Source organism: Vipera berus (assembly GCF_964194415.1).
Source record: "Vipera berus genome assembly, chromosome: 4".
Classification (NCBI taxonomy): domain Eukaryota; kingdom Metazoa; phylum Chordata; class Lepidosauria; order Squamata; family Viperidae; genus Vipera; species Vipera berus.
In genome coordinates, this window is record NC_138206.1 from 68,743,164 (window position 1) to 68,769,847 (window position 26,684).

Genomic DNA, 26,684 nt, shown 5'->3' on the forward strand with positions numbered 1-26,684 from the left:
GAAAGGCCTTTCCCTTTTTTGCAAAATCAGATCCAACAAGAGATGACAATGTTTTTATCATATCTGCAATCTGGCTTGTCATGCAGTATTATCACAAAAGCCAAGAGTAAGATTGGCCCAATTTATTCTGCTTGACCTACTTGAAAGAGTTAACTTTTCTGTTCCTCCCACAGGACTAGAGCTGGGAATGCTTTACAGTGAGGAATCCAAGTCTTTTTTATTTTGCAGAGACTATTAAGACTCATTGCCCCTGGCCCCAGTTGTCTGGCAATTTTCTATTCTGTCCTAGACAAGACTTTCCTTGCCTCCTTTCGTGTAACACCATCAAAACAATTTATTCTGTTGAGAGAGCTGCCTCATTCTCCCAAACTGTGAGAGGCCTAAAACAGACCTCAGAGGTCAGTAAGAGAAAATATTGTTAGCAAGTGTTTATAAATAAATCTTACATAGTGGCTTTATGAGGAGTTCAAGGACTTGCCTGGTGGCTAGATTAATTTTATAGCCTTTGGGTTCTAACGACATTGCTAAAACTCAGCTTAGCTATTAAATGTTATTGTTTAAGACTGTCCAGGGCTTCCGATTTGAGGGGGAAAGTCTTATTTTCTCAACAACTGAAAGAAACAGTGCCTTCTTCAGAATTGTGTGACTGTTCTTTGCAACTGCATCTGATCCAAATAAAAGGTGTTCTTTGTTTAAGGAACTGTTGACAGGTGCTATGTGCATACCTATGCACTCTCTAAAGAACCTTTTTTCCCTTTGAATCCAAAATGTTGCACAGCCTAGTAAAGCAGTGTTTACTTTTTGCTGGAGTTACAAACTTTCTTCATTTAAGGAACCCCTGGAATGCCAGGAAGATCTAGTTCTCTATAATTTATAAATATTTATGTAACACTTCTCTGATGACAGATACTCTTGTAGTAGCAGATACCAAATTAAATTTTCAATTTGCCTTCTAGGCATATAGCAGTCTACCTAGCTTCAGTTACAGGTAATCCCCAAGTTACGAGCATTGACAACGCTCGTTCAAAGTTACATCATGAGTGCCCCCTAGTGCTTATGAGCAAGTTCCAAAGTTATGAATATTGCAGCACCATGGTAGTCGTTCGCGCTTATGAGCGACTGCCGTGGCTCTGCAACATTCAATCTGGTTATTCCCTCCCTCCCCACCACCGCCCTGGGTCTCCCTAGGCACTAGGCCTTCAATACTCAACCTACAAAGATTGATATCCTTCACTTTCTTGGGTGCTCCAGCCTTTGGTGTGTTTGCAGAGAATGGAGACCTAAAGTAACACAAGATCATGTGAGATCAGTGGGGCGATATCTCACGCTACTGATCTCACGTGATCTCATGGTATTTTAGGTCTCTGTTCTCTGCAACAGAGAACGGAACCGAAGCTGGGAGACGCTTCCACATGCCTGTGAAGGCTGGACTGGGCTTCGGAGGCCTTTTCCAGGCCATTGCCACCCAGATCTGAGGCCATGCTTCCATGCTCCCCCTATGGCCCAATCCAGGCTCCAGAGGCCTTTTCCAGGCTGCTGTAGCCTGGATCTGAGGCCGGGGGATGCTTCTGTTCCCCCCTGTGGCCCGATCCGGGCTCTGGAGGCCTTTTCCAGGCCACTGCCGCCCAGATCTGAGGCTGGGAAACGCTTCCGCATCCCCCATGGCCCAATTCAGGCTCCGAAGGCATTTTACAGGCCGGATCAGGCCGGCGGGGGCTGTGGAAGTGTTCACCGGCCTTAGATCTGGGTGGCAGCGGCCTGGAAAAGGCCTTCGGAGCCCAGATCAGGTGGCAGCAAGAACCGTAGCAGAGAGGAGATGAATCTTTTCCAGGTGATACCGGCGTGGCAGGAAGGGAGGGGGAAGTATGCGGTATCTTAGTGGGTCAGGGAGGCCTTTGGGGCCTGTTTCATCACTAGGCCCTCTGTAGCCTTCCCCACCCTGAGATACCTCATTTGCTTAACGAGCCACGTACGTTTTAACGAGCAAGATAGTGATCTCATTCAAGATACAAGATTCACTCTACGAGTTTTCGAGTTACGAGTGGAATGGGCAGGCTCCATTACACTCATAACTCGAGGACTACTTTTATTCTAACATAAGGGTAGACAGAACTAAGTTACTTCCTTTGGTTAACTAATATTTGCATTCTTTTTCTTCATTCTTTTTGTTTGTTCATTTAAACTAGTCACATTGATGTCATTTACCACAGCCCCTAAAAACTGCCCCAGTTTTGCAACAAAGTGCTTTTCCTGAAATAGTTATAGCACTGTTTTATAGCTCTTCCCCAAAATTGAAGCAGCTGCTTCATATATTTTCAGTACCATGTATTAATAGTTTTGAAGGCATGACCATGGGAGAGACAGTATGCAACTAGACTAGTGCATTCATTTCTTGCACTGTGTCTAAGAGGAAATTTTTCTTTATTCATTCATTTATTTTCACATTTTTAACTGCCCAGCTCCTTCAGAGCTGTATGAAGTTGTAGAAAATTTCTCATTCTTGGCTTTGCCTTTTTTCCTCAAAGCTATATTCAGAATATGAGTACCCAAACAAGCAGTCTCGTTAGGTATACTGCTTTTGAACATACTATTGGAGGATGCTTTTATCCACTGTAGAAAAACAGGTGATTATATTCTTCTACAGCAGATGGAAGATATTTACCCTGGGTGGAGATGTCTGAGTGCTGGGAATGTAGCAATTCCTGCTACTTATGGTAATTCTGCTTTTAATGAATGTAGCCTGAGTTCTAGTAGAGACTTGAGAGTTGGTTTGGAACACACTTTCTCAACCTGGCTACCCTCAAGTCATGTAAACTTTGTCTTCCAGAATTGCCCAATCAATGTTGTAATGTTGTAATTGTTGGTAATATGGGTTTTAAAGTCTACACCTCTCAAGAATCTCCAGATGTGGGAAGATTGGTTTGAAAGAATTATTGCCTGTTTGATGTAATGTTTATCTATATATTGGGTGGGGATTTCTCTTACATAAGAAAATGTATGTATGATTTGCATAAGGCCTACCAATTGAAATGTGGGAGGACCAACTCACTTTTTATTCACCTGAAAATTAAACCTCTTGCAATAAATTCAGTTTTTAAGAGATAAATATTGAACACACACTGATAATATGGGGCTCCGATGACTTAAGATTGTTATTATGTATTAAATGCATTATATGAGCACAGATTTTCAGGTGAGAATGATATTTTGAGAAATTGAAAGGCTTTTAATCCAGGAGAATATATACATAACGGTTGTCTTTCTCCAACAATTTCTTTTTTCCAATCCATCTATTCTTAGTGGCTAAATTTATGCTATTAGGTTCTTCTTTTATAAGGTGAAGAAAAAGGAAGATTAACTGTAAAGAAGAGAAATGGAGGGAAAAATAAGAGAAGCTGCTGCTTTTACTTTCAAATTTCACTGGGAATATTATTAGATGTCTTGTTATAAATGTATCATGTACAGTATTCAGTTCTTCAGTGACATATATTTAATTTTCCAGACTTGCATATTTTACATTTGTGCTTTGAATTTTGTCTAACCAACTTGGGCATACTACCATATTTCCCTGAAAATAAGCCCTACTCCAAAAATAAGCCCTAGTTTTGGGGCGAGGAACACACCTAAAAATCAAGCTTGGGGGGTGGGGTGGAGCTTCCCACTCACCATTGCAGCCAGTCCTCCCACGCCCAACACCTGCCTCGCCGGCCCACTTCTTCTGTGGGTATTTGCTGCCACTCTCTCGCGCACGTGTATCACCCCCAGCCTCCATTTCACTGTTAGAGGCCATCAGAAAATGCCTGCTGCTGAGAATAGAGCTCTGGATTGATGTGTGCAGCATTCCCCGACCTCCATTTTGCTGTCAGAGGCTTTCCAGAAAAGGCTCTGCTTATGTCAATCCAGAGCTTGGTTCTCAGCTGCAAAGGCCTTTTCAGACCGCCTCTGACGGCAAAACGGAGGCCAGGGGGCAATGCAGAAGTCAATCCAGAGCTCCATTCCAAGCTGCAGAGGCATTTCCTGGAAGCCTCTGACAGCAAAATGGGGGCCCAGGGTGATGCACATGAGAGTGGCGGCAAGCAGCTGCAGAAGAAGTGGGCCAGGACAAGCGGCCGCAGAAGAAGTGGGCCAGGAGGCTGTCCGTGCTGCCACCGTGAGGTGAGTCTGGAAAAGACATCACCTGAAAATAAGGCCCGGTGCCTCTTTTGGAAGCAAAAAAATAAATAAGGCCAGGTCATATTTTTGGGAAAACATGGTATATAATAAAGTATTGTGTGGAATAATGTGAGTAGACCTGATGGATTTGTGAGAGTTGGAAACTTCTTACGTGAAAATTTTAAAATCACATTTTCTAATGTAATTTTTTTTTGCAGAAACTAATGGAGTAACAAATTGCAAAAATACTAAAGGTGTTGAATGTGCTGTGTCTGAATCTTTTCCTCGTGAAGTATTTTCTAATGGTCTTAAGCCACTTATGGGCCTTATTCAACTAGATGCAATGGATGGAAAATCTCACAGCCTGGATGAGTCAACAGATGAAGTTCAGTCTATGGATGTGAGGTACATAATACATTTTCAGAAATAGTATTAGTAATCTAAAGAAGGTAGCAATTCATTTTCTGTGCTTGAAGCTGCTTTAAAATTGTATTTTTGAATGTTACAATATGGATTGTGTTTTATCAGAGGATCTACACAGGTTTGCTTCATGACTAAAGTTACTCACTTGCAACCTGGCACTAATTCTTTTATACGTTATTGTTTTAGTGAAAAAGGTTTAGTTAATATATTCCTACCTTGACTTTTGTTCTTTTATTTCCACCAGCACCTGTAAATAAATATTTGATATTCAAAGTATCAAATGTATTTCATGTCAATAAATAATATACAAATGCTATGCATCTGAAGAAGATTCCAGTGTATCATAATGCTTAGGAACTTAGGAGTTTCTTTCAGTTCAAGGCTTAATATATACAGAATACTTAAATTCTCTTATCCTATAATTCTTACATTTTAAAATAAGTGAGATGAAGTCATGTTTTTAATCATATGAAGACAGTTTTATTGTCATACTTATATATGTTAAGATATATAGCAAATACTTTGATTCTTTCCTTTCTTCAGTCCTGCTTCAAAGGAAGAACTTATATCTATCCCTGAATTTTCACCATTGAATGAAATGATGCCAGGAATTACTTTGGACCAAAATGGATCAAATAATAGGAAGGCTCTTGAAGAACTCCTAGATTTTACTGGCCAGGCCACTTACCCAAAATTAACAAGTGAAAGTATTAGCATAGATGATTGTAATAAAAATTTGATTGATGGATTTAATAGCCCAGGCCAGGAGACAACACTAAGTACCTTATGTTGACAAATACATCGCTACATAGCAATAAGGTATGGTGCTTTCATAGAATACAACTATTCCGCTTTCTTTTCCAGTCAAAAGTTGTTTGACAGCAGTCAATTCATTTCTTTCTTTAAATGTTAAATAAGTGACCATGCTATCTTTTGTCTTACCTATATTAAGTTAATTATGTTAACCACAGCCACATAAAGGGAGGGGGGGAGAAATGAAAAAGAAAAATTCTAAACCAGAAAGAGTTTTGGTGATGGCAGAAAAGCAAATAAATTCCATCAAGATATCCCAAAGTTTTTGAATTTTACTTTGTTTTAAAGAACAAAAAGGAATCCATACAATCAGAAGGGTACACAACAGTACTGACTTTGAAATGTGAGTGTTGGATGTTTGAGTCCGTATACTGAAAAACTGTTTTGTTCAGTACATGGACTGAAATATCAAAGAGCTTTATGAAGAGGATAAAAGGGGGGAAAAGAGGGGTTTTAACAATTGAATTTGCAAATATTGGCAGTGGCTGAGGGAAAGCAGAGAAGAGAAGAGAAGAGAAAGAAGGGCAGGTTATGGGGAAATGGCAAGAGTCTATATGTACATCCAGGAAAATCACTTTAGGATGTCTCTTGATTTTGTTTTGCCTTAAATCTAGAATAAACTCAATTTCACTGAGGGCCACATCAGCATTATGGTTGCCCTTAAAGGGCCACTTGCTGTCCCCTTCTCTCCCTCAGGCTTGCCCCACAGAAGCCTCTCCTCTCCTATCCCCGTCCCGCCCTCAGGCTTGCCCCACTGACATCTCTCCGCTCCTCCCTATTGCCTTCCCTTCCCCCCTCGCTCTTCCTCCTTCCTGCCCAAACCCCTCCTCTTATATCATCTCCTCCCCTCCCCCATACGTTTATTCACTTTTCAAGCAGTGTTCATCAGCTGCAGCTGCGTGCACTGATTCTGGGGTCCCTGCCAAAGCCCTGCAGCTCCAGCTGACTTTTCCCTGAAGACTGTGTGCAGCTTCCAGCCACCCCCAAGGCCACTAGAAACCCCGATCAGCTGGAGCAGCACGCATCAATCTCAGGGCTTCAGCAGAGCTCAGCTACACCCCCAGGAGTCTGGTGCTGCCGCTGCTTCAGCTCACCCCCCTACATACAGATAATCCCTGAGTTACAAGCGTTCCCTTAATGAATGTTCGAAACGCTAAGCACCCCCTAGTGTTTACAAAAAACTCTCAAGATTACAAATGTTGCTGCGCCACGGCAGTCGTTCACCCTTACAGACGATCACAGAGGCACTGTAACATTCACCCTGCTATTCCCTCCCCCCCCCCGGGTCTCCCTAGGCACTAGGCCTGTGGATACTCACCTTGCAAAGATCAAGAGATCCTTCACTTTCTTGGCTGTTTTGCTGCTTCCTTCGGTGTGTTCGCAGAGAATAGAGGCCTAAAGTGACACAAGATCATGCGAGATCAGTGACACGAGATCTCACACTACTGATCTTGCATGATCTCAGGTTTAGGCCTCTGTTCTCTGCAACAGAGAATAGAACAGAAGCCAGGGAAGAATGGACTTTCAGAGGCACGCAAAAGCCTCCCCCGGCCTCCGTTCTGGGCCTTGGAGGAGGCCTCCGAGGCCCAGAATGGGCCTCTGGATCCCCACTGAAGCATCCCTCAATGTCTTTTCTGGGCAACAGTGGCCTGGAAAAGGCCTCCAAGGCCCACATCAGTCCTTCAGAGCCCCACTAAACTGTCCTCGCAGTCCTTTCCAAGAGGCAGCGGCCCAGAAAAGGCCTCCAATGCCCAGATCGAGCCTTCAGAGCCCCACTGAAGCGTCCCCTGGTGTGCTTTCTGGGTGGCAGCGGCCCAGAAAAGGCTTCCAATGCCCGGAAATGACATTGGGGGACACTTCAGTGGGGCTCCTAAGGTCCGTTCCTGGCTTTGGAGACCTCCAGGGATGGAGGCTATGGGCGTTGGCCACGTGCTTCTGGTGGTCTGTTCTGGGCCTCGGAGACCTCCTCCAGGCTTCTGAGGCCCAGAATGGAGGCCAGGGAGGTGGCCACATGCTTCCAGAGGTCCGTTCTGGGCCTCAGAGGCCTCTCTCTTGCTGGGAGCAAAGAAAAAAACAGAGGCTGGAGAAGAGACAGATCTTCACAAGGTAAGTGACCCGGCGTGGCAGGATGGGGGGGGAAACAATTGTGGGCCCTCAGGGGAGGGAGTATGAGGTATTTCAGTGCGTCAGGAAAGGCCTTGGGTGGTCTGAAGATGGCCTGTTCCATAACTAGGCCCTTCATGGCCTTCCCCTCCCTGAGATACCTCAGGTTCACTTAATGAGCTGCGCATTCTCCCACGCATTAAATTAGCAAATGTATGGGCAAAAGCTGGGAATGAATCGCGTTCAAGGTACAAGATTTGCTCCTTCAAATCCTCAAGTTATGAATGGGATGGGCAGGCTCCTTTACGTTCGTAACTCGAGGACTACCTGTACTCAGTACTACTCCTACTAGTCTGCTTGCAGGTCAAATCTAAATGCATCATGGACCAGATCTGGCCCATGGACCTTGAATTTGACATGTCTGATCTAGAACAAAACATTTTGGGTGTAATTTGTTACTGAACTACAACTTTGAAAACACATACACACACACACACACACACACACACACACACACACACACACACACACGTTTCACGTATAGCTCCATTCTTGACACATTCACTGAGCGTGAATGGAGACCTGTCTAGCAATGTCCTTCATAATAACATTCCTCTGTAGATACATGGTGTCCATTTTCTGTGTTTACTTTTAAAGAGAATTTACACAGTTTTTATATATAAACTCCATTCATAAGAGACTACCGTCTTTTCCCAGAAATAACAGAGGTCTTATATTTATTTTTGCTCCAAAAAACCCACTAGGGCTTATTTTCGGGGGATATCTTATTTTTTCGTGTACAGGAGGCAGCAAGCGCTCAGAGGCCAACAGTGTCCGGCAGCAGCCACAGCCCACCAGCCCCTTGGCTAGTGCACTCTGGGGCTGCAAAGCCCACGCAACACAGGTGATTGGGAGCACTGCTACTACCAAGCCTGCTCTCTCCATCCCACCGTCTGCTTGCCCATGGCTGCAATGGGGCAGGTAGCTGCACGGCACATCCAGTGGACCGGTACCACCGCCATGAGTTGAGGTGAGGCAGCTGGTGGGGCAGGGTGGAGCAGCTCCACCCCGCTACCTGCCTTGCCTCACCTTGTGATGGTGGCACTGGTCCGCTGGATGTGACACGCAGCCACTGGGCCACCAGATGCACTGTGTGGTTGCTTGTTCCATTGCGGCCGCAGGCAAGCAAATGGTGGGACCGGGAGAGTGGGTAGCTGCACAAGCTTCAACTGGACGGGGCTGGTGATGCTGGTGCCGCTGTAGCGAGGCAAGGCAGGTAGCAGGGCTGGGGTAGCCTGGCTGCAGTGCCCTGACGTGCGTGTGCAAGGCGCATGGGGCAGCTCCACCCCCTCACTACCTGCCTCACCTTACCTTGTGACGGCACCGGCCTGCCAGACGTGCCATGTGGTTGCCTGTCCCATTGTGGCCGCGGGTAAGCAAACGGTGCAGTGCAAAGGGCCGGGCCGGCAGTAGCAGCACTCCCACTCACCTGCATTGTGTGGGCTTCACAGCCCCAGAGTATGCCTTGGCCAGTGGGTTGCAACTGCTCAAGACACAGTTGGTCCCCATGCGCTCACACCTCCTGTGTGCACGCCAATGGTGTCTCAAGTTCATCGGTTTACATATGGTACCTTTACCTCTTGTCCAAAGGTGCCCGCTTGGGTACAGTATATACAAATATTTATTTATATTTTATATTATCATTTAAGTATTAATGCCAATATTATTATTTCTTTATGTTTAATTATATATTAATATTATTGTTTTATAATTCAGTATGTCCGTTGTTTGTTGCAATGGACCTCTGGCTGATGATTCTAACTGGAGCTTATTTTGGGGGTAGGGCTTATATTACAAGTGTCCTAAAACATCATGCTAGGACTTATTTTTCGGTTGGGTCTTATTTTCGGAGAAACATAGTACTTAACACTTGGGTTATCTAGGGATATCTGCCTATCCTTCCATCAATTTACTTAATCTAAAAACAATAATATATTGTACAATAAAATCTGAAAATGAATCCAAATATATATTACAAAGAATCTTGTGCCCTTTATACTACTGTATAAAGGTTAACAAACTTAACTTAGCAAAAGCATTTATGGATTTCCAAATTAGGTACATAGAATATTATTACCTGACATCATACTGGATGAGAATGATTGAAATAGTTAATAGATGTAGTAATCTGTAAATTAATTAAATATATAACATGATAAGATCTGTTATGCTACTGGAAGTTCATCTGCATGAATGATGGCTCAGCTACTCAAGGATAACATCCGTGTTTGTGATTTCTTTGCTCAAGGTTCAGTACTTTTGAGTATACTCATTGTATTTCTGTTTCTGATCAGCAGAGGAAATTGAGAATATAGAACACTTTCAATGCTGCTATTATCAGTAAAACAAGAGCCTGTCATTTTAAGAAGCTGCTGCAGTCTGCAATACTGGATACCACCAGCTCTGCACTGAATTTACAGTCTTCCCAAATGAATTGCTGAGTAGTCACTTGATAAAAAGCGGGATTTTTTAATGGCTTGAGGAACTTTTGTGGAAGTTTTGTTTAGAATATGACCTAGTAAAAATGTGGGTCCTAAACATCTCTTTCAATGGATTCCATTTATTTTAAAAGAAAAAGATAATTTTGTCACTGAAACATGATATATAAATGATTATTAAAATGAAATATTGCCAATATGCTTGTTTTTACTGGACCATCTTAATGTCATTTTATAAATATTTCACTGAAGCTCTATAATTGAAAAGGTTTGAAAAATAATAGGCAACTGTTGGAATCCAACTACCTTGAAGACAGTGTAGAATTAGAATTATCCCTCATCAACATGTGGCACATAACAGATTTTATGTTGTTTTAATCAATAACTTAGTTAGCATTACTCTGTGATGACAATATACGCTAAAAGAAGGTCTTTATTAGATGGGTCTAAAACATATTTAAGTGTTTCTTTGGGATAAAATATTGCTACATTTAATTATGTATATTATACTGCTTCATAAGCAACTGTATGAAAACTGAAATATTTATATTGAAAATATATCTGTTCTCAATATCAAACTTCATAAATCACTGAAATTCTGAAATTCAGCATTGTAATGACAATAAACAATATATAGACTTAGCAACATACTACTAAGATGTAATTACGAATGCAGAAAATTATATTTATCCAACATGATAAACTGTTAGCATCTTTCACTTAACAAATGTGACTGAAGAAAAGTTCTTGAAATAATTGATATCTTTAAAAACTATAACTCAGATAAGCATTTTAAGAGCTGTTGTTTTTAACAAGCTCTTATCTAGATTTTTTTTTGTTAAAAATCAATGGAACTTGTAAAGGTTTAATTTATCTTGGAATTGGGCATAAGCAATTTCAGCTTTCAGTGACCTCTTTAATGCTGTTGTCTATGCTGCCCAGGGAGGTCAATGTTTGTCCTATTTTATAAAACCAAAAAATTTGCTAAAGCTATTTTTTTTATGTTAGTGTGTGTTAAACTATAACTCTGTTATAACTCTATAACTATAAATGACTTGTTTAATAATAAAGCCAGCTACAAAAATATGTGACAATATACATTGCTTACAATAGTTATATTAATGTATTTCCACAAAAGTAATTCCTTGTTGGCTTGCAAATATGTTGTAGCATGGTACAGTGTCTTTCACGTTAATCCTGCAATTTCCAGCTTACACAATAAAATATATCAATCTATCATATATGGCTATGATACTGTGATGGTGGTGTTTTTGTTCTTGTTTTGTTTGAGAAATCAATTTATGCCAGTTGCACATGTTCCATCAAAATACAGAAATCCTTATTTAGGGATGTAATAGTTTTGCTTGTGTGTGTGTTTCTAAAATACTGTAGAAGTTCTATAAGGTTTCCCAAATATCAGTCTTCTACTCATTTGATATAATATTCTTTCCTAAGCTGTATTAGAAGGCAGATTCAAGAAGATATCCTTCAGTTGTAGAACCTGCCTTCTGGCTCAAGTCGTTAAAACCCTGGAGCAGGGGTGTCAAACTGCCGGCCCGCAGGCCGATTGCATCATATGGAGGCCGCACCCACCCCAGCTCCAGCAATGCAAAAAAAGTCGCGATATGTCACGTGAATTTGACACCCGTGCCCTGAAGGATACTGATTTATTATATCTTTTAGACAAATGTAACTAGCAGTCTAATTTAGGAACACTCCTCGTCAGCCTAACTATATGTTATATATTTTCTGAACTAAGAAGACCCAGGTTGCTGAGTTTTCTATTATCCCTGTAGGACTAAGTACCTGCATATGAATGGATACTTATAGTACATGTCAGCTCCCACCTCACTCTTAGCTTGTGTTTCGAAACCGTGCAGTGACAGTCTGCTATGAACTATGGTGAGGGTGAATGGGAGGGTTGCTTGGGGAAAGTGAAAGCAACTGCTGCTTGGGGAAAGGGAGAGTAACTGCGGTATCCTCCCCTCCCCGCAGCTGGGAGAAGAATGCAGCTGCCGTACCAAACTATGCTTGAAGTGACCATTCTCAAAACATCTTGCTTGAATCTGGGGCCACTGATGGGAAGCAGTTAAGGGAAGAAAAGTTGAACTTAGGGATTTGATTCTCAGTTCTGGCTATGCACTATTGCAATGCACTTGACTTGTAATAAAACTATACCTTTCTCAACAAATGGAGCCAAGGATCGTTTCTATTTAGAGGTTTAAGTTGCAGCAGATCTGACAGTACAATACACTTAATTAAAAACAGGGTACCATGCAATTTTATTGTATTTTTATTCTATAATAAATTTAATCTCACAAAAATGTGATATAATACTTAAAAGACCACCAGGAAATCCCCGACCTGTAGGCTAGAGTAGCAAACTGGATGGTTGAAAAAAGATTCCAGAAGAAAACAAAGGCAAACCATTTCCACAGGGCTATCAACTGTATGGACATGCCCATAGAGTAAGCTGCAATCAAAATCACAACTTGAAGGAGGATTTACCTTACATTAACCTTCAACACAGCATTATATATCAAATTTCACACTAGCACATGTTATCATGGAAACATTTTAAATATTTTGAATTATCATTAAACTAGTTGCCTGGAACCAGCTTTAAAAGATAGGCTATGTGCCGTAGCTCTTTCAATAGTTAACATTTTCTAAATACATAATAATGTATATATTGAGCTTGATTATGTATTAATCTTCAATAAAATAGATTTAAAATAGATTGCCTTAAAGGAATATTTCCAATTAAATTAATTCCTACAGAATATTTTAAATTTTAATTCATCAACACATCAAGGATGCACTACATTCTATTTGGATGAGCAATAGTTTGAAAATAAAAGAATTTCTCTTCAACGCATGTTTCACAAAGCCTAACTTAAATGAGAATTTATCATATATATGAGGAAGCAATATTTCTGGATGATGTCTGTCACACTGTAAGCACTAAGTACTGACTGATCCACCCAGTGGTTGCAACATCCTTGATTTGCTTTATTCTCATATGTCTCTCCAATATTCATAGGGTTATATCTAATTATATAAATCTCTAGCACAAAATGTCTATGAGTTACAAGAAAGCTGGTTTCATTTTTTAACTGTATTAATCATTTGATTTAGATTATGAAAGCTATTACACAATTTCAAGTGATTTCATTACACTTGGTAAAATTATACTAATTTACTATTATGATTGTACATCACTATCAGCAATTCTAATATCTGTATTTGTCGGACCTGCCAGAATTTAAACCTCTAAATAAAAACGATCCTTGGCTCCATTTGTTGAGAAAGGGATAATTTATTAGAGATCAAGGGGATTGCACTAGACCATGGGTGTCAAACTCACCACGTTACGTGATGTGATGTATTGCGACACTTTTTGCATTGCCGGCAATGGGGTGGGTGCAGCTTCGGTGTGATGAAAATGGCTTGTGGGCCGGCAGTTTGACACCCCTGCTCTAGACCAGGGCTTTTCAACCAGTGGTACACATACCTCCTGTGGTACTTTGCCAACTGGCAGGTGGTACACGACTGCTAGCCAAGTGTAGCAGGGGAGAGGAATGAGCCAAAGCAAGCCAAGCCTGAGGGAGAGGCAGCTGCAGCTGCAAGACTGTCTGGGCTCCACAGAAGCTTCAGGAGCCAGCAGGACTCCAGCTGATTGGCGCTTCTTGAAGCAACTCAGAGCTGGAGGTGAACTGAAGGGGGGGAAGCTATAAAAGGAGGTGGTTTGGACGGGAAAGTGAAAAAAAAGACAACAGGGAAAGAGAAGGAGAGGTCAGCCAGCAGGAAGGAAACAAGGACAGAGAAGAAGCAGCAGCTGTTGCTGGAAGAAAAGGTCCCCTAGTTCGTTTTCTCCAACCAGGAGAATGCAATCAGTGCTGATGAAATGAAAAGCCAGCATGTTGGAAAAGAGGTGGGTTTACTTAGTACTGGATCAGCTTGCAGCTTGATTGGGTTACCATAAGGATTTTTGTACAGTTTTTACAGTGTTTTGTAATTCAGAGGCTCCTTTGTGTGTTTTGGTTATTGGAATACTTTAGTCTGTATTTTAGGCTAGCAATGAGTCCAAAGTGTTGACTTCTGTAGATTTAATCCCTTTAATCCCGTTATCTTGAGTCTGTCTATTTTAGAAAGTTTTCTTTGAAGGTAAACAAGTTTAATTTTAAAGCTAAAGCTTTTTGCAATTGCTGGAGCCTTTCATTCTGGGTTGCAACATTGTGATACATGACACACTGAGGCAGCTTAAAGAAAAAAATACCAGTTAATGTGTTTCTTTATTTTGTGAGCCTTTCTTGCTTTGCACTTGATTCCTGTGTCTTTAAAGGTACAGGGAAGGGATCTGGGAGGTGGTGCATTCTTACTACATTGTGGAAGGAGAGCTAAGAAGGGCCTACCAGCTAGCTCAGGAATCTACAAACTTAGCAACTTTAAGACCTGTGGACTTCAACTCCCAGAATTCCTCATCCAGTCATGATGGCTGAAGAATTCTGGGAGTTGAAGTCCACAAGTCTTAAAAATGCCAAGTTTGAAGACCCCTGAAGTAGCTGGTAGTGGTGCATATTAATAACATGGATAAACTCATCATACACTTGTCAGTGCAAAGGGAAAGTGATTCAGCAAAGGAACAGCCACCAAAGAAATTAAAACATGTACTTTTTTCCTACAGTTTGTAATATTTTATTAGATTATAGAATAAAATACAAAAATACAAAAGCAAATAATAGGACATAGTGAAGAGGAAAAAGGGGGAAAAAGTGAGGGGGAGAAAAGAAAAAGAACAGACTTCCTCTGTTGCAGTAGAGGAAAGCATCAACATTGAACCTCAACTTTTTACTTTTCCATAATATTATAAACTATCCATTTCTATAACAACAAATGAATCTAATCAGTAAAACCCAAAATCCCCCTTTTTTTAGTCATCAAATTTTTGACACCTTGCTAAGCACTGGAGGTACTCAAATATTGTCATGTCCTAAAAGTGGTACAATCTGTGATAAGGCTGAAAAACCCTGCTCTAGACTGGGTATGTCAAACTGGCAATGTTGCGTGACATCACACGACATATCGGGACTTTTTCCCCATTGTGCGGTTTCGGCATGACATATCCGGCCCACGAGGCTGGCAGTTTGACATGCCTGCTCTAGTCTAGACCAATGGTTCTGAGTCCATGGTCTGTGAAGAAATGTTATGATTTAAATCTTGAATTAAGTCATGGGGGTCTGTGGCCATGGTCTGTAGCCACAAAAGATATTTAAAGGGGATCTGTGGTGAAGAAAAGGTTGAAAACCTCTGCTCTAGACTATAACAGATACATTTGTGTGATTGCTTAAGTATCACATGTACAACCATTAAGTAGCTACGTTTTAGTCCACCTGCTGCCGGCGTCAACTTCCCTCCGCCCTGTGCATTCCCACAGAGAGGGCCTCCTCAGGGTGCCACCGGTCAGAGAATGTCGGCTGGTGGCCCCCAGGGGGAGGGCCTTCTCTGTGGGTGCCCCGGCTTTATGGAATCAGCTGCTGGTTGAGCTCCGGATGGCACCTGACCTTCGCTCCTTCCGACGCAGTCTGAAGACCTATCTATTTGAACAAGCTGGCCTGGCCTGATGGGGGATGTGTTGGCGTTTTTATTGTGGATTTTTATATAACTATCTATTGTTTTAGCTCGGGCTCCTATTTAATTCTTTTTTAATTTTTGTACTCTGTATTTTTATATGTGCCCTGTTCACCACCCCGAGTCCTTCGGGAGAAGGGCGGTATACAAATATAAATAATAAAATAAACAATAATAATATTGCACTAATTTAATGTAGTCTAATGTGCAGAGACATCACCCTGTCAACAAAAGTGCGTATAGTCAAGGCTATGGTGTTCCCAGTTGCAATGTATGGCAGTGAAAGTTGGACCATAAGAAAGGCTGAGCGCCAAAGAATTGAGGCCTTTGAACTGTGGTGCTGGAGAAGACTCCTGCGAGTCCCTTGGACTGCAAGGCGATCAAACCGGTCAGTCCTAGAGGAGATCAATCCTGACTGCTCTTTAGAAGGCCAGATTCTGAAGCTAAAACTCAAGTACTTTGGCCACCTAATGAGAAGGAAGGACTCACTGGAGAAGAGCCTAATGCTGGGAAAGATCGAGGGCAATAGAAGAAGGGGACGACAGAGAATGAGGTGGCTGGATGGAGTCACTGAAGCAGTAGGCGCGAGCTTAAATGGACTCCAGAAGATGGTAGAGGACAGGAAGGCCTGGAGGAATGTTGTCCATAGGGTCGCGATGGGTCGGACACGACTTCGCAGCTAACAACAACAATGTGCCTATCAAATTTAAGGGAAGTTTCAGCTCCAACTAATCATGAATGCACTGGCAGCTATTTGCCTACCAAGAAAGGAAAAGTTATTGACATCTGGTCCCCTTTGGAGCAGAAGAGCCATTTCGAGATGGGTAAAACGGTGCTTCTGCGTATGGAGGAGTGAGCCCCTGCCGCAGCATTGGTAACTGACAGTAAGTGTTTTCCGGTGAGACCGGTATATCAGGACAACCTGGTCTACTTCAAATATGGGACGGAGCATTCGCCTTTCAGCCCCAATCTAGGAGTCTTCACAGGCAGTCCCTTTTGCGACAGACTATTGGTGTGTTAAATTTAAATTTACCGACCAAGAATGAAAGGGAGACTAGTCTGGCTAGCTGACGAGAGATAAATAGCTCGAAATAGCTGTACTAGTCTCCCTTTCATCCTTGGTCGGTAAATTTAAACGTAACCGACAATAGTTACAGGCCTTTGTGATTGTAGGAGACGCTGAGTACTTTCAAAGCAGTTTGACTCACATGCGTTTAGTGCAGGGGTCTTCAAACTTGGCCCTTTTATGACTTGTGGACTTCAACTCCCAGAATTCCTCAGCCAGCATGCCTGGCTGAGGAATTCTGGGAGTTGAAGTCCACAAGTCATAAAAGGGCCAAGTTTGAAGACCCCTGGAGTGTCTCGTGAGAATTCAGCCAAGAACTAGTCAGTACAGCTTCCTGAAAAAGGGAAGAACATAACAAGCCACAAGCAGCAAACATGGAGAAAGGCTCCACACGAGCTCGGCAGGATCAAAGGACGGAAGCGCGCAGCCACCCTCACCCACCGAAGAAGCTCCGGGACAGCCAGCGAATCCTCAATTTCTTTTACCGCCTACTTCCGGCTCATGTACTTCCGGGGCACTAAGCCCAATCCGTTCGCCTGCGGCGGAATAGGCAGGCGGGCTAAGGGACGGGCTTTTCCTTTCCGCCTTCCGCTGCGCGGGGCTTCTGTTCTACCCGGGTCTGAAACCTGGCGGCTCCAAGTTGGACGGAATCCGGGCGCGGCGAAAACCTCTGAGTGGCCGCTCCGAGAGCTTTTTCTGAAGCAGCGGTTAGTGGAAGGGGAGGAAGAGGGCCGGAACGGCGGGGCAGAGTGGAAGGGGAGCATCTCCCGGTGCCGCCCCTTTCACGGGGCCTCAGGGCTTAGGCGCGCCGCGGTGGAGAAGCGCACCGGACGGGCTTGCAGGAGCTCGTATCGGTCTCGGGGGTGGGAGTGGGGCGCGCGGCTCAGAGGAGTTGGCTCTGCGCGAAGGTGCTGCGTCTCCTCTACTGTAGACTCTCCAGTCCTGGTTTCGCAATCGGGACGCGCCCCCTCCACGTCCCTGTTCTGCCGAGAGAGGGACATCTTCTTATTTGCGTGACTCTCGAGTCCATAATGCGCAGGATCCGGATTTTAGATAGGAATTAGTATGAATTAAATCAGGGGTCTTCAAACTTGGCCCTTTTATGACTTGTGGACTTCAACTCCCAGAATTCCTCAGCCAGCTTTGCTGGCTGAGGAATTCTGGGAGTTGAAGTCCACAAGTCATAAAAGGGCCAAGTTTGAAGACCCCTGATTTAAATGATCTTAACTCTTGTGACATCTTATGAACTTGCCGTTCTCGGGCGGGGAGAACCGAAACGGTCTCTTCTTGTAACTTAAGTTAAGTGAGCAATAATTTTATCAAACTACGAGGAAAACAGTTTTCGGAGAGGAATTCCATATTAATGAATAGAGTTACGGCTGTTCTCTTTGTGATCATCACTGGGTTTAAATTCTCTATTTTACGTTTCAATGTGTAACACAAGTAATGTTTTAAATATCGTGATAGTGATGTAAAAGAGAATTCAAAATATGCCATGGTAACTTTTTTTTAAAAAAAAAAACCCATTATGTTGTATAATGTTAACTCTACCAAATTCAGGGTCACTTTTTTCTATATCTTATTAAGAGGAGCATTTACTTCAGTGATTTGAGCTTTGTACTGTCTTGTAGAATGCCATGGGCCGTCTAAATTTGTTTTACAAGGAAAAACATTAATGGCAGTCTGTATAAATGATATAGAATTCAGAGCAAAAAATTCTATAGTGTGATTTTTTTTTCAAATGGAGTTTGATTTATTTAGTTTTTGCACTTAACCAGGCTGATTTAGAAAGAAAGTAAAATTTATGCCTTTAACAAAAGGTGATGACCATCTCATGGTTAATCTCAAGCAATTAGTACTTAAGTAGTTAACTATCAAGCCATTGAGAATGTTACCACTTGTTCTTCTATTTCTAATAACAGTTGCTATAGTGCTGTTATTGCTGAAAATAATGCTGCTGTGAAGAAGTGAGTTCTAAAAATCATCAGGTTGTCTGTAGTGGAAAGCATACCTCAGTAGATATACTTCTAGTTTCATCTAATGGAAGCTTAAATAGTATAGAAAGTTATATACCGTAGTTATACAGAAAGGCATACTTAGGTTTATATGAGAGTTTTGATGTGAGTGACCTTTTAAATCTAATATTTTTCTCATTACAATAGTTTTGTAAATGTTTTTGCATGATGTCAACATGAGTGTTATTCATTCCACAAAGTAGTAACTTAGTATTTAGTAACTTGGTAACTTAGAATTTAGTAGCTTGCCATTGAGGTTGTTACACTTGGGAAAATTTATTCATTTCAGAGACAAAACTTGCTTAGCAAAGTTTCCTAATTTGGTAGATGTCTCTACCAAGGTAATGTCTCTTACTCTGGGTATATTTCTGCAAATGCATTTTAATATAGTTGTTAGAATGTGGTTACATACATTTGTTCTTTCCATGATTCAGCTCTTATTCTATGATAGTCATGGTGTTCATTTTGTAGACCAGTAATGGTGATGTTAAATAAGATTTCCATTTGTGTGAAATGCATAATATGGTAAACATAATATCCTATGAAGATTTTTCCTAAGAAATATTAGTATAATCCAGAAACCCAGAGTCTTACTTATTGGATACCTTTTGCTTTTTTTTTTACAATGAAAAGGGTTTAAATTTGTTGATCTTATATGCAGGTGATATAGATGAGAATTTTAGATCAAGATTGGCACCCAAGAGATAATTATAAGAGCAATTCCCATAATATTGAGAAAAAAGTGAACATTGGATCAGTCTATGGCTCAGTTTTATTTTTATTTATTAAATGTATATGCCACCCATCTCTCTTTTTCCAAAGGAACTGTATGTGGCTTACAATGCTGTGAAATCATAAATATAGAATTACAAACTAAAAATGTAGAGCACAAACGGTGTGGGGGTGGGCTCTTGTCTATCACTCCACCAGCCACCTTTAGCACAGTGTGCCCCCATTGGGGCCCAAAGCAGTGGCAGAGCCAGGTTGTAAGGCCCTTCCTGAAAGCCAAAAAGATGGAAGTGGATCTCGTCTGGCAAAATGTTTCAGAGGACAGGAGCCACTGCACTCTTCTAGAGCCTGCTAGCTGAAATTTCTTGACTGACAAGGTCTGCAGCAGACCCTTTCTACCAGAGTGAATGGGGTGAGCCAATTCTATTGAAGCAAGATAGTTCCCCAGATGAGCAAACTTGCAACCAATGCAGCTCGCCTAACAACAGTATTACATGCGTCACCCTAGAGCAGTGTTGGCGAACCTTTTAGAGACCGAGTGCCCAAACTGCAATCCAAACCCCTTATTTATCATCAAGTGCCAGGTGGGCATGGCCACTGGGTAGGCGTGGCTACAGTGGTCGTAGCTGGGTGGGCATGGCCAGGGTAGGCATGGCCACCTCAATATTGCTCATGGGGGGATGCCTATGGGGGCCGGGCATGGTTGGGGGAGATCCAGGGGGGGTCTCTGGCAGGTGGGACGGTGGGCAGGAGGCTCGTCCTGGGGGGTGAGGTGAGGTGGGGCAGGGCAGGGGTGCCATTTCCATTCAGCATTTCTTGCAGACGTATCATGACCCAAACTAAATAACATCAGCAATGCCAGAGGAGAGGGTGTTTGTGGAATGAAGGAGAAGAGGAGAAGGACAGTAGCTGTGGAGTCCTTGCTGCTCTCTGAGCTTGGTGGCTTTCTTGCAGATGTTTCATGACCCAAACCAGGTAACATCATTAGTTCACTTATCCCACTTTGGTTCCTGAAACGTCTGCAAGAAAACCACCATCCTCAGTTACAACCCCCCCCAAGGACCCTTCATTTTAACTCTGAGCCAGAAATATTCTCCTTGATTGGCATTCTGGACCATCTCAGTGCAAAAGAACCTGGCTGGCAGTACGTCATTTCTCTTTCTCATGGGGCAAATCCCAATGCTCCCATCCTTCCTCCACCATTTCCTGGACTCTAAAGACCAATTAAGTTTCTCTCAACCACCAGCTCCTGCACTCCCGGTTCCTCTGAGTTGGTCCACCACCTCCAGCTTTGCTTACCTCTTGGGGCTTCATCTGGACACGGCACCACCACCCCCGTTTGTGGATCGGGATGCTCCTCTGAAGGCCAACAGCATCCTCCCTCCCAGCGGTTCCCCTGATCTTTCATCACCTCAGCTCCACACAATCCCTCACAACCCCAAAATAACCTTCCAGGAGCAAATTCTCCTTTTTTTCTCACTCACCCTGGCCGTCCCCCACAAATACATCGCCCTTCACCTGCTCCCCTCAGACTCATAACCGGCGCCCCACTCCAGCAGCCCCACTCCAACCGCTGGTGGGGCTGGGTCCCTCAGTGATGGTGTTGAGGGCCGATGGCACCAGTTTCCTTTTGGACGGCATGGCAGCAGCAGTAGTGGTGGAGGCTGGGGCTTGGGTTCCGTAGTGCCTAGTGAGGGACCCGCCTCAGAAGCAGCAGCAACAGTGGCATCATCACCAGGTGTGGCTGCCCTAAGCAAGGCCGAGGCTGTAAATGAGGCCTAAACCTGTCAGCCCAGCCCTGAGGTAAAAACGTGAATAGGCGAGAGGAGGAGAGGAAGTGGGTGTGGCCAAAGGGCAAGCACGCCCTTGGGCACACGAGGCAGAAACTGAAGAAAAAACATCTTCCACCAACTTGCCGTCCCACCACTGGCTGGGGCTGTTGCCACCATCCACCCACCCTCTCCTTGTGATGGGACGGCTTGCCCGGGAGGTTGAGGCAGGCCGGTAAAAAGACAGGTCGGGCTGTAGTTTGAGGACCCTTGAGCTACAGCTTTGGTGGCTCTGTAGGCAGAGCTGAGAAGTTCTCTTCTCTGACAGCCTTGGGGAGGGAGGGCGCTGAAGTGGGTGGTCGGGCCATTGGCAAGAAGAACGCGATTGAGCAGAAAGCGGCCTCAGAACAAGGGGAGCAGGTAAGGAAAGAAATCTTGTGAGGCCGCTTTCTGCTCAACCGCTGTTGTGACTCAGGGCCAGCCGGTGGGTCCGGCATCCGGCTCAGATGTATCGGATGACTCAGATGAGGGGGAGGAAGAGGGTGTGGAAGACGAACTGGCTGATGATGGCTTGGAGGCTTCGCAGAGCCCTCAGCCGGGGCCCTCTTCTCAGCTGCGTGAGCCCGATAGTGCGGAGGATGATGACCCACAGCTGGCCCTGTTCAAGGACGCCCGACGCAGGAGGCAGTCGAGCAGGAACAAACAAAGAAAGGCTGTGGGACTCCTCGGGAGGAGGCACAGGGAGACCACGCCCTGAACTCTAAATAAAAGGAGTGTTTGGGGAGGGGCTGGTTGCTGAAAGCAACCCTTCCGCTTGAGGATTCAAGTTCCTGTGTTTCTTGTTCTGTTGTTTTGCTTGTGAATTAAACTTGGCAGACGCTTTGCAGCCTCAGACGCTCTCCAGTCTCTACTGCTTGAACAGGGGTTTGCCTTATTACAAGGCCGGTAGTTGGCTGGTTCAGAACAACCGCGTTGCTCTTGCCAATGGCTCGATCACCCACTTCAGTACCCTCCCTACCTGAGCCTCCGGGCTCCACCTGCTGCTTTGGTCAGCCTGCCAGGCCCCACCTCAATGCCCTGCCCCCCACCGCCCAGCACGGCTACCCTGGGGCTGCAGGGGCTGGCCTGGCATGGGCCCCACCATCCCGCCACCATGCAGAGTAAGGTTGCCGCCCCCGCCCAGATGTCCTCACCTCCCCAAAGCAGTTTTTTTTACTAACCTGCCTTTCAGCTGCATTCCGTTTCTCCACTTCTCAGCCTTCTTCGCATGTTTGTGCGACTAGCGATAAAAAAAAGTTCCATCAGACTTTCTAACTGCTCGTGAGATCTTGTGAGAAGTTAGAAAGCCTGATGGAACTTTTTTTTTGTCCCACAAACACGTGGCGAAGGCTGAGAAGTGAACAGAGAAACAGAATGCAGCTGAAAGGCAGGTTAGTAAAAAAATGCTTGGGGGAGGTGAGGGCTTCTGGGTGGGGGTGGGCCCGGCAGCCTTACTCTGCAGGGCTTCAGCAGGTGTCTGGCAGAGGGAAGGGAGCAACTGGTCTAACACCATGCTAGCGTCGCCGCGTTGCTTCTCCACCCCATGCACAGGCCCCGCCCCACCCTTCGCATGGAGCACCCTGCTCTTGCTGCTCCCCCCACCCCCACACGGCACTTTCTTTCCAGCTCCGATGCGTCACTTCCTCCGCCACTGTGTAGGACTAAAAGCAATTCCAACTTTGCAAGATCTTTTTTTTCCCCTCGAGAAGTTGAAATTGATTGATTGAACCTTTTTTTTGCACATGGTGGCGGAGGCCTAGGACTGGGGCAACAGTGCATGTGCCCACAGAGAGGGCTCTGCATGCCACCTGTGGCACACGTGCTATAAGTTCGCCACCACGGCCCTAGAGGCCTCCTAAACTGTACCACTGCATTCTGTATCAGTTGTAGCTTCTGAATACATTTTTAATCACCTATTTTAAAAAAGTCAGTAATAGTAAATACTTAAATATACAGATATTTACATACTTGACACACATTCAGAGCTAAAGAAGCTTCTTGGATGAGAAGCAAAATGTCTTCAAAGAAAAACAAAGTGCAATTGCCTCTTGAAAAAGCACCTTTGGGATTCTTAAATATGCAGTGTTCTTTAATTTTGATATTGTTTCTAAAAAGCTAATTGGAGTGTTGTAATGTGTTGAATAACGTAAAACTATAGAAGTATGATCTTAACAGAAATATCAATTTCTAGCACATGATTTTTCAAATTAAATGTTATTTACCAATTTTATTAATCTAGTTTCCATTGCCTAAGAGCAGAGTACAGAGAAGAAAGTCATTCAAACCCACCTGATCTGAATCCTTTTAATCTTGTAACAAAATTGTATTACTTTTGCCTTTTTGTCAGCCTTAAAGAATAACTTTACCATCTTAATACTCATCAGTATTTGTAATAATGCAGGAGAACAAAATAAGCCATTTAAATATTGTTTGGGTATGCAGGAAAATTATACAAGACAACTGGTTGAATCCATTTCAGGAAACAAACTGTTTACAAACTACAGATGTGTTCACTCATCAAATTATATAAAAATCAGACTATTCTTTTATCTGATTACAGTTAACAGAAATAATTTACAATTTAAGAGATTTTCATGAAGTAGAATATATTTTCTTTTTGAACCATAACTATAATGTAAGTAATTACTTGATATGTCAATAATGGGCTAGATAATTTTAAATTAGATTTAGACAAGATGGAGCTGGTATAGATCAGGGCTAGGCAACTTTGGCTCTTTTATGACTCGTGGACTTCAACTCCCAGAATTCCTATGCTGGCTCAGGAATTCTGGGAGTTGAAGTCCACGAGTCATAAAAGAGCCCAGGTTGCCTACCCCTGGTATAGATAAACAGAAAGCTGGTTTTGCAAATAAGGTTCAACCTACTTTGGATAATCTTACACCAATGAAAGAGGAATTCCAAAATATGGGAGCGCTCTTTTTTTAAAAAAACAAGTTTTATTAGTTTTTCAATTTACAACCTATATATTTAGAAAGCATCATGATACCTGGGTAGTAACAGAGTTTTCAATACATAGTTCAGGTTACATTATCATAACATCCTTCTCTATTTCCCTCAACATTCAATACAACATATTTAACAAATTTCTAAGAATAGCATGGTCGGTTAGAGAAGATTTTGTCAATCCAATTTCAATAACGTATAGCTATATCCTGTTATTAAATTTTATCTAATTTTGATGTTAATTATAGTATCCAAGTTTAACCTTTAACATCCCAAATAGTATTCACAACCCAAAGTTCCCTTACACCAAAGATTGTATCATCTAACATACACCCAATGGTTAAACAGCTAGCTTCTACCTAATAAACATTGTTTCATATCGTAATACATCACAAGTTACCAATCGGAGAGTCTATATTTATCAATATAGTTTTACTTATACATAACCAAAATTTCAACATCAGAGATAGGATCCATAAGCCAAATTTCCATTATATCAATATATCAATTTATAATATTTGGAATAAGCTTAATAAGTACTTAAACACATTTTAATTCTATCTCACGAATATTTTCTATTTCAGATCCTAATGTCACTAATTATTAACAGAATGACCTATGATAATTCTCTAGGAGTTCATTTTTTAAATCTAACTCTAGGTTTCTTTTTTTGCCAGTTGGGTTTCCAGACCCAGGGCTTTAAATTGCCAAGTAGGTCTTCCTTTGCTCGCATGCATATTATTTTCACCAGAGGAGGCCATCCAACCACCAGCAATGTACAAAGGTTGAACCATTTATATTCATTATATTGTTGCCATGTTGATTCCACTCTCTTTATTTGCTCTAACATCTCTGTCTGCAATTCAGTCTGGATTCTTCTTCCATCTGGGTTGATCTGTTTTGAGTAGAAAATCTTATCCAGTTTTATAGTTAGTATTTGACTGTCCAAGCTTTCCACAGGTTGTCTTTGTTGGTCTTCGGGGTCCTCTATGTTGGCACCACTAACTTGTATGTAGTGTACTTCTGAAATTGTAGGCTCTTTAGAGGGTCAAAAGTTGAGTATTAAGTTTTTTCCTTGTTTGTTGTTGGTCTTTAGGATTGTCTGTTATAGTAGTAGTTCCTTGTACTTTAAAAATTGTAGGTTCTTTGAGTAAAGTCAGGTTTTGGATATTAGATTTTTCAGTACTTTGTTGTTATTGCTTATATTCCTCTGTCTCAATAGTAGTATCGTCCAATTTTGTTATATTCTGAAGTGTAAATTCTTTAGTTGCAGTCTGGGCTTCAATTTGTAAATTAAGGTTGGCATGTAAATTATTAAATCTGGAGATAGACATCTCAGTGACTCTGTAGATTGTTTCACATATGAGGTTATAATCAAGCAAGGTTTGTAGCTGATCCTTCTCCATTTTGTAATAATTATAAATAGTCCTTAATGGAGGCTATTTTTCAAACAAAAATCAGTAAGTGTCCACCTCCACAAGTCTAAGCCAAATTCATCTTCAGCTGTTTCAGGTTTTTATCTCAATGCCAAGGTTAGCCCAAAATGTAAGCAAACATGTTTGCCAGTAGTATTCACTTGCTGTAACAGACTTAGCCACTACTTCAAATCCTTTTCAGACGGAGTCTTTTTATTTATTTCTTTTTTTACTCCCTTTTTAGACTAATAGGTAGAATAGTCCATTTCTGTAAATATAGGAACTTTGGGCCAAAAGTAGAAAGGCAGTAAGTCCAGTTAATAAGTATCCTTTACTACAAGGCTTTTTTTTCTCTCCCAATGTAGACAAAGGCTGCTTTTAAGGAGGGTGGGGAAAAAACAAAAATCCCTTCCCTCTCTCCTCGCAAGGGGAAGCAAATTCAGGAAGCTTTTGACAGGCAAAGTAGATGATTAGGAAAAGAAGAAAGCAATTCTCATCCAGTTTTCAAGTGCTTTGTTGTCCTTTTGGCTTCAGCAGGAAATGGCTAAACGATGGACCATGGGAGTGGTTGATGCTTTCTTTTTCGGTTCGGAGAGTAGCTCCAAGCTGACGGGAGGGCTGCCACCCTTCTACCGCCGACTGGAGAGACCTCTCCCCCGCTCGTCGCCCCTCCAGGGCAACTTTTGATCTCTTTACAGGGGCTCCCCGATGAAGAAATCCAGGTGATGCGAGGAGCGATTCCCTCACACATCTGGCCACACCGAGATCCAGAAACGGAAGCCATGGGAGTGCTCTTTGAATGATCCAACTGGATCACTGGATTCATAGATAACATGCATTTTTACACAAGATTGAAGTGCCAATAATGACCTTTCATAGTCAGATTTGTTGACAGTTATCCATACCTTGGTTTCTTTCTGGATTTTCTATTGCAACGCTATATATGGGATATCATAAAGCTTGTAGAAACTGCAGTTAATACAAAAGATGATTGCTAAGTTGCCAACCAATGCAAGTTATAAGAATCAATTGGTTGCTTTTCCGAAAGATCTATTATATTGGTTGCC

The 26,684-nt window shown here is 42.6% G+C and overlaps 2 protein-coding genes across 10 annotated transcripts in view; both read left to right on the forward strand.

Moving 5' to 3' along the window:
• The window catches only part of MAP7D2 (MAP7 domain containing 2), a 78,870-nt gene extending 73,349 nt beyond the window's left edge, over positions 1–5,521 (forward strand). For all 7 annotated transcript variants that reach the window (XM_081326806.1, XM_081326807.1, XM_081326804.1 and 4 more), the window contains 2 exons: positions 4,371–4,557; positions 5,119–5,521. In XM_081326806.1, coding sequence (XP_081182932.1) covers positions 4,371–4,557; positions 5,119–5,368 — 437 coding nt within the window. In that variant the 3' untranslated portion in view covers positions 5,369–5,521. The remainder of the gene's footprint in view (positions 1–4,370; positions 4,558–5,118) is intronic.
• An 11,736-nt stretch (positions 5,522–17,257) lies between these two features.
• The window catches only part of BCLAF3 (BCLAF1 and THRAP3 family member 3), a 48,166-nt gene continuing 38,739 nt past the window's right edge, over positions 17,258–26,684 (forward strand). For all 3 annotated transcript variants that reach the window (XM_081327629.1, XM_081327631.1, XM_081327630.1), the window contains exon 1: positions 17,258–17,393. The gene's annotated coding sequence lies outside the window, so the exon portion shown is untranslated. The remainder of the gene's footprint in view (positions 17,394–26,684) is intronic.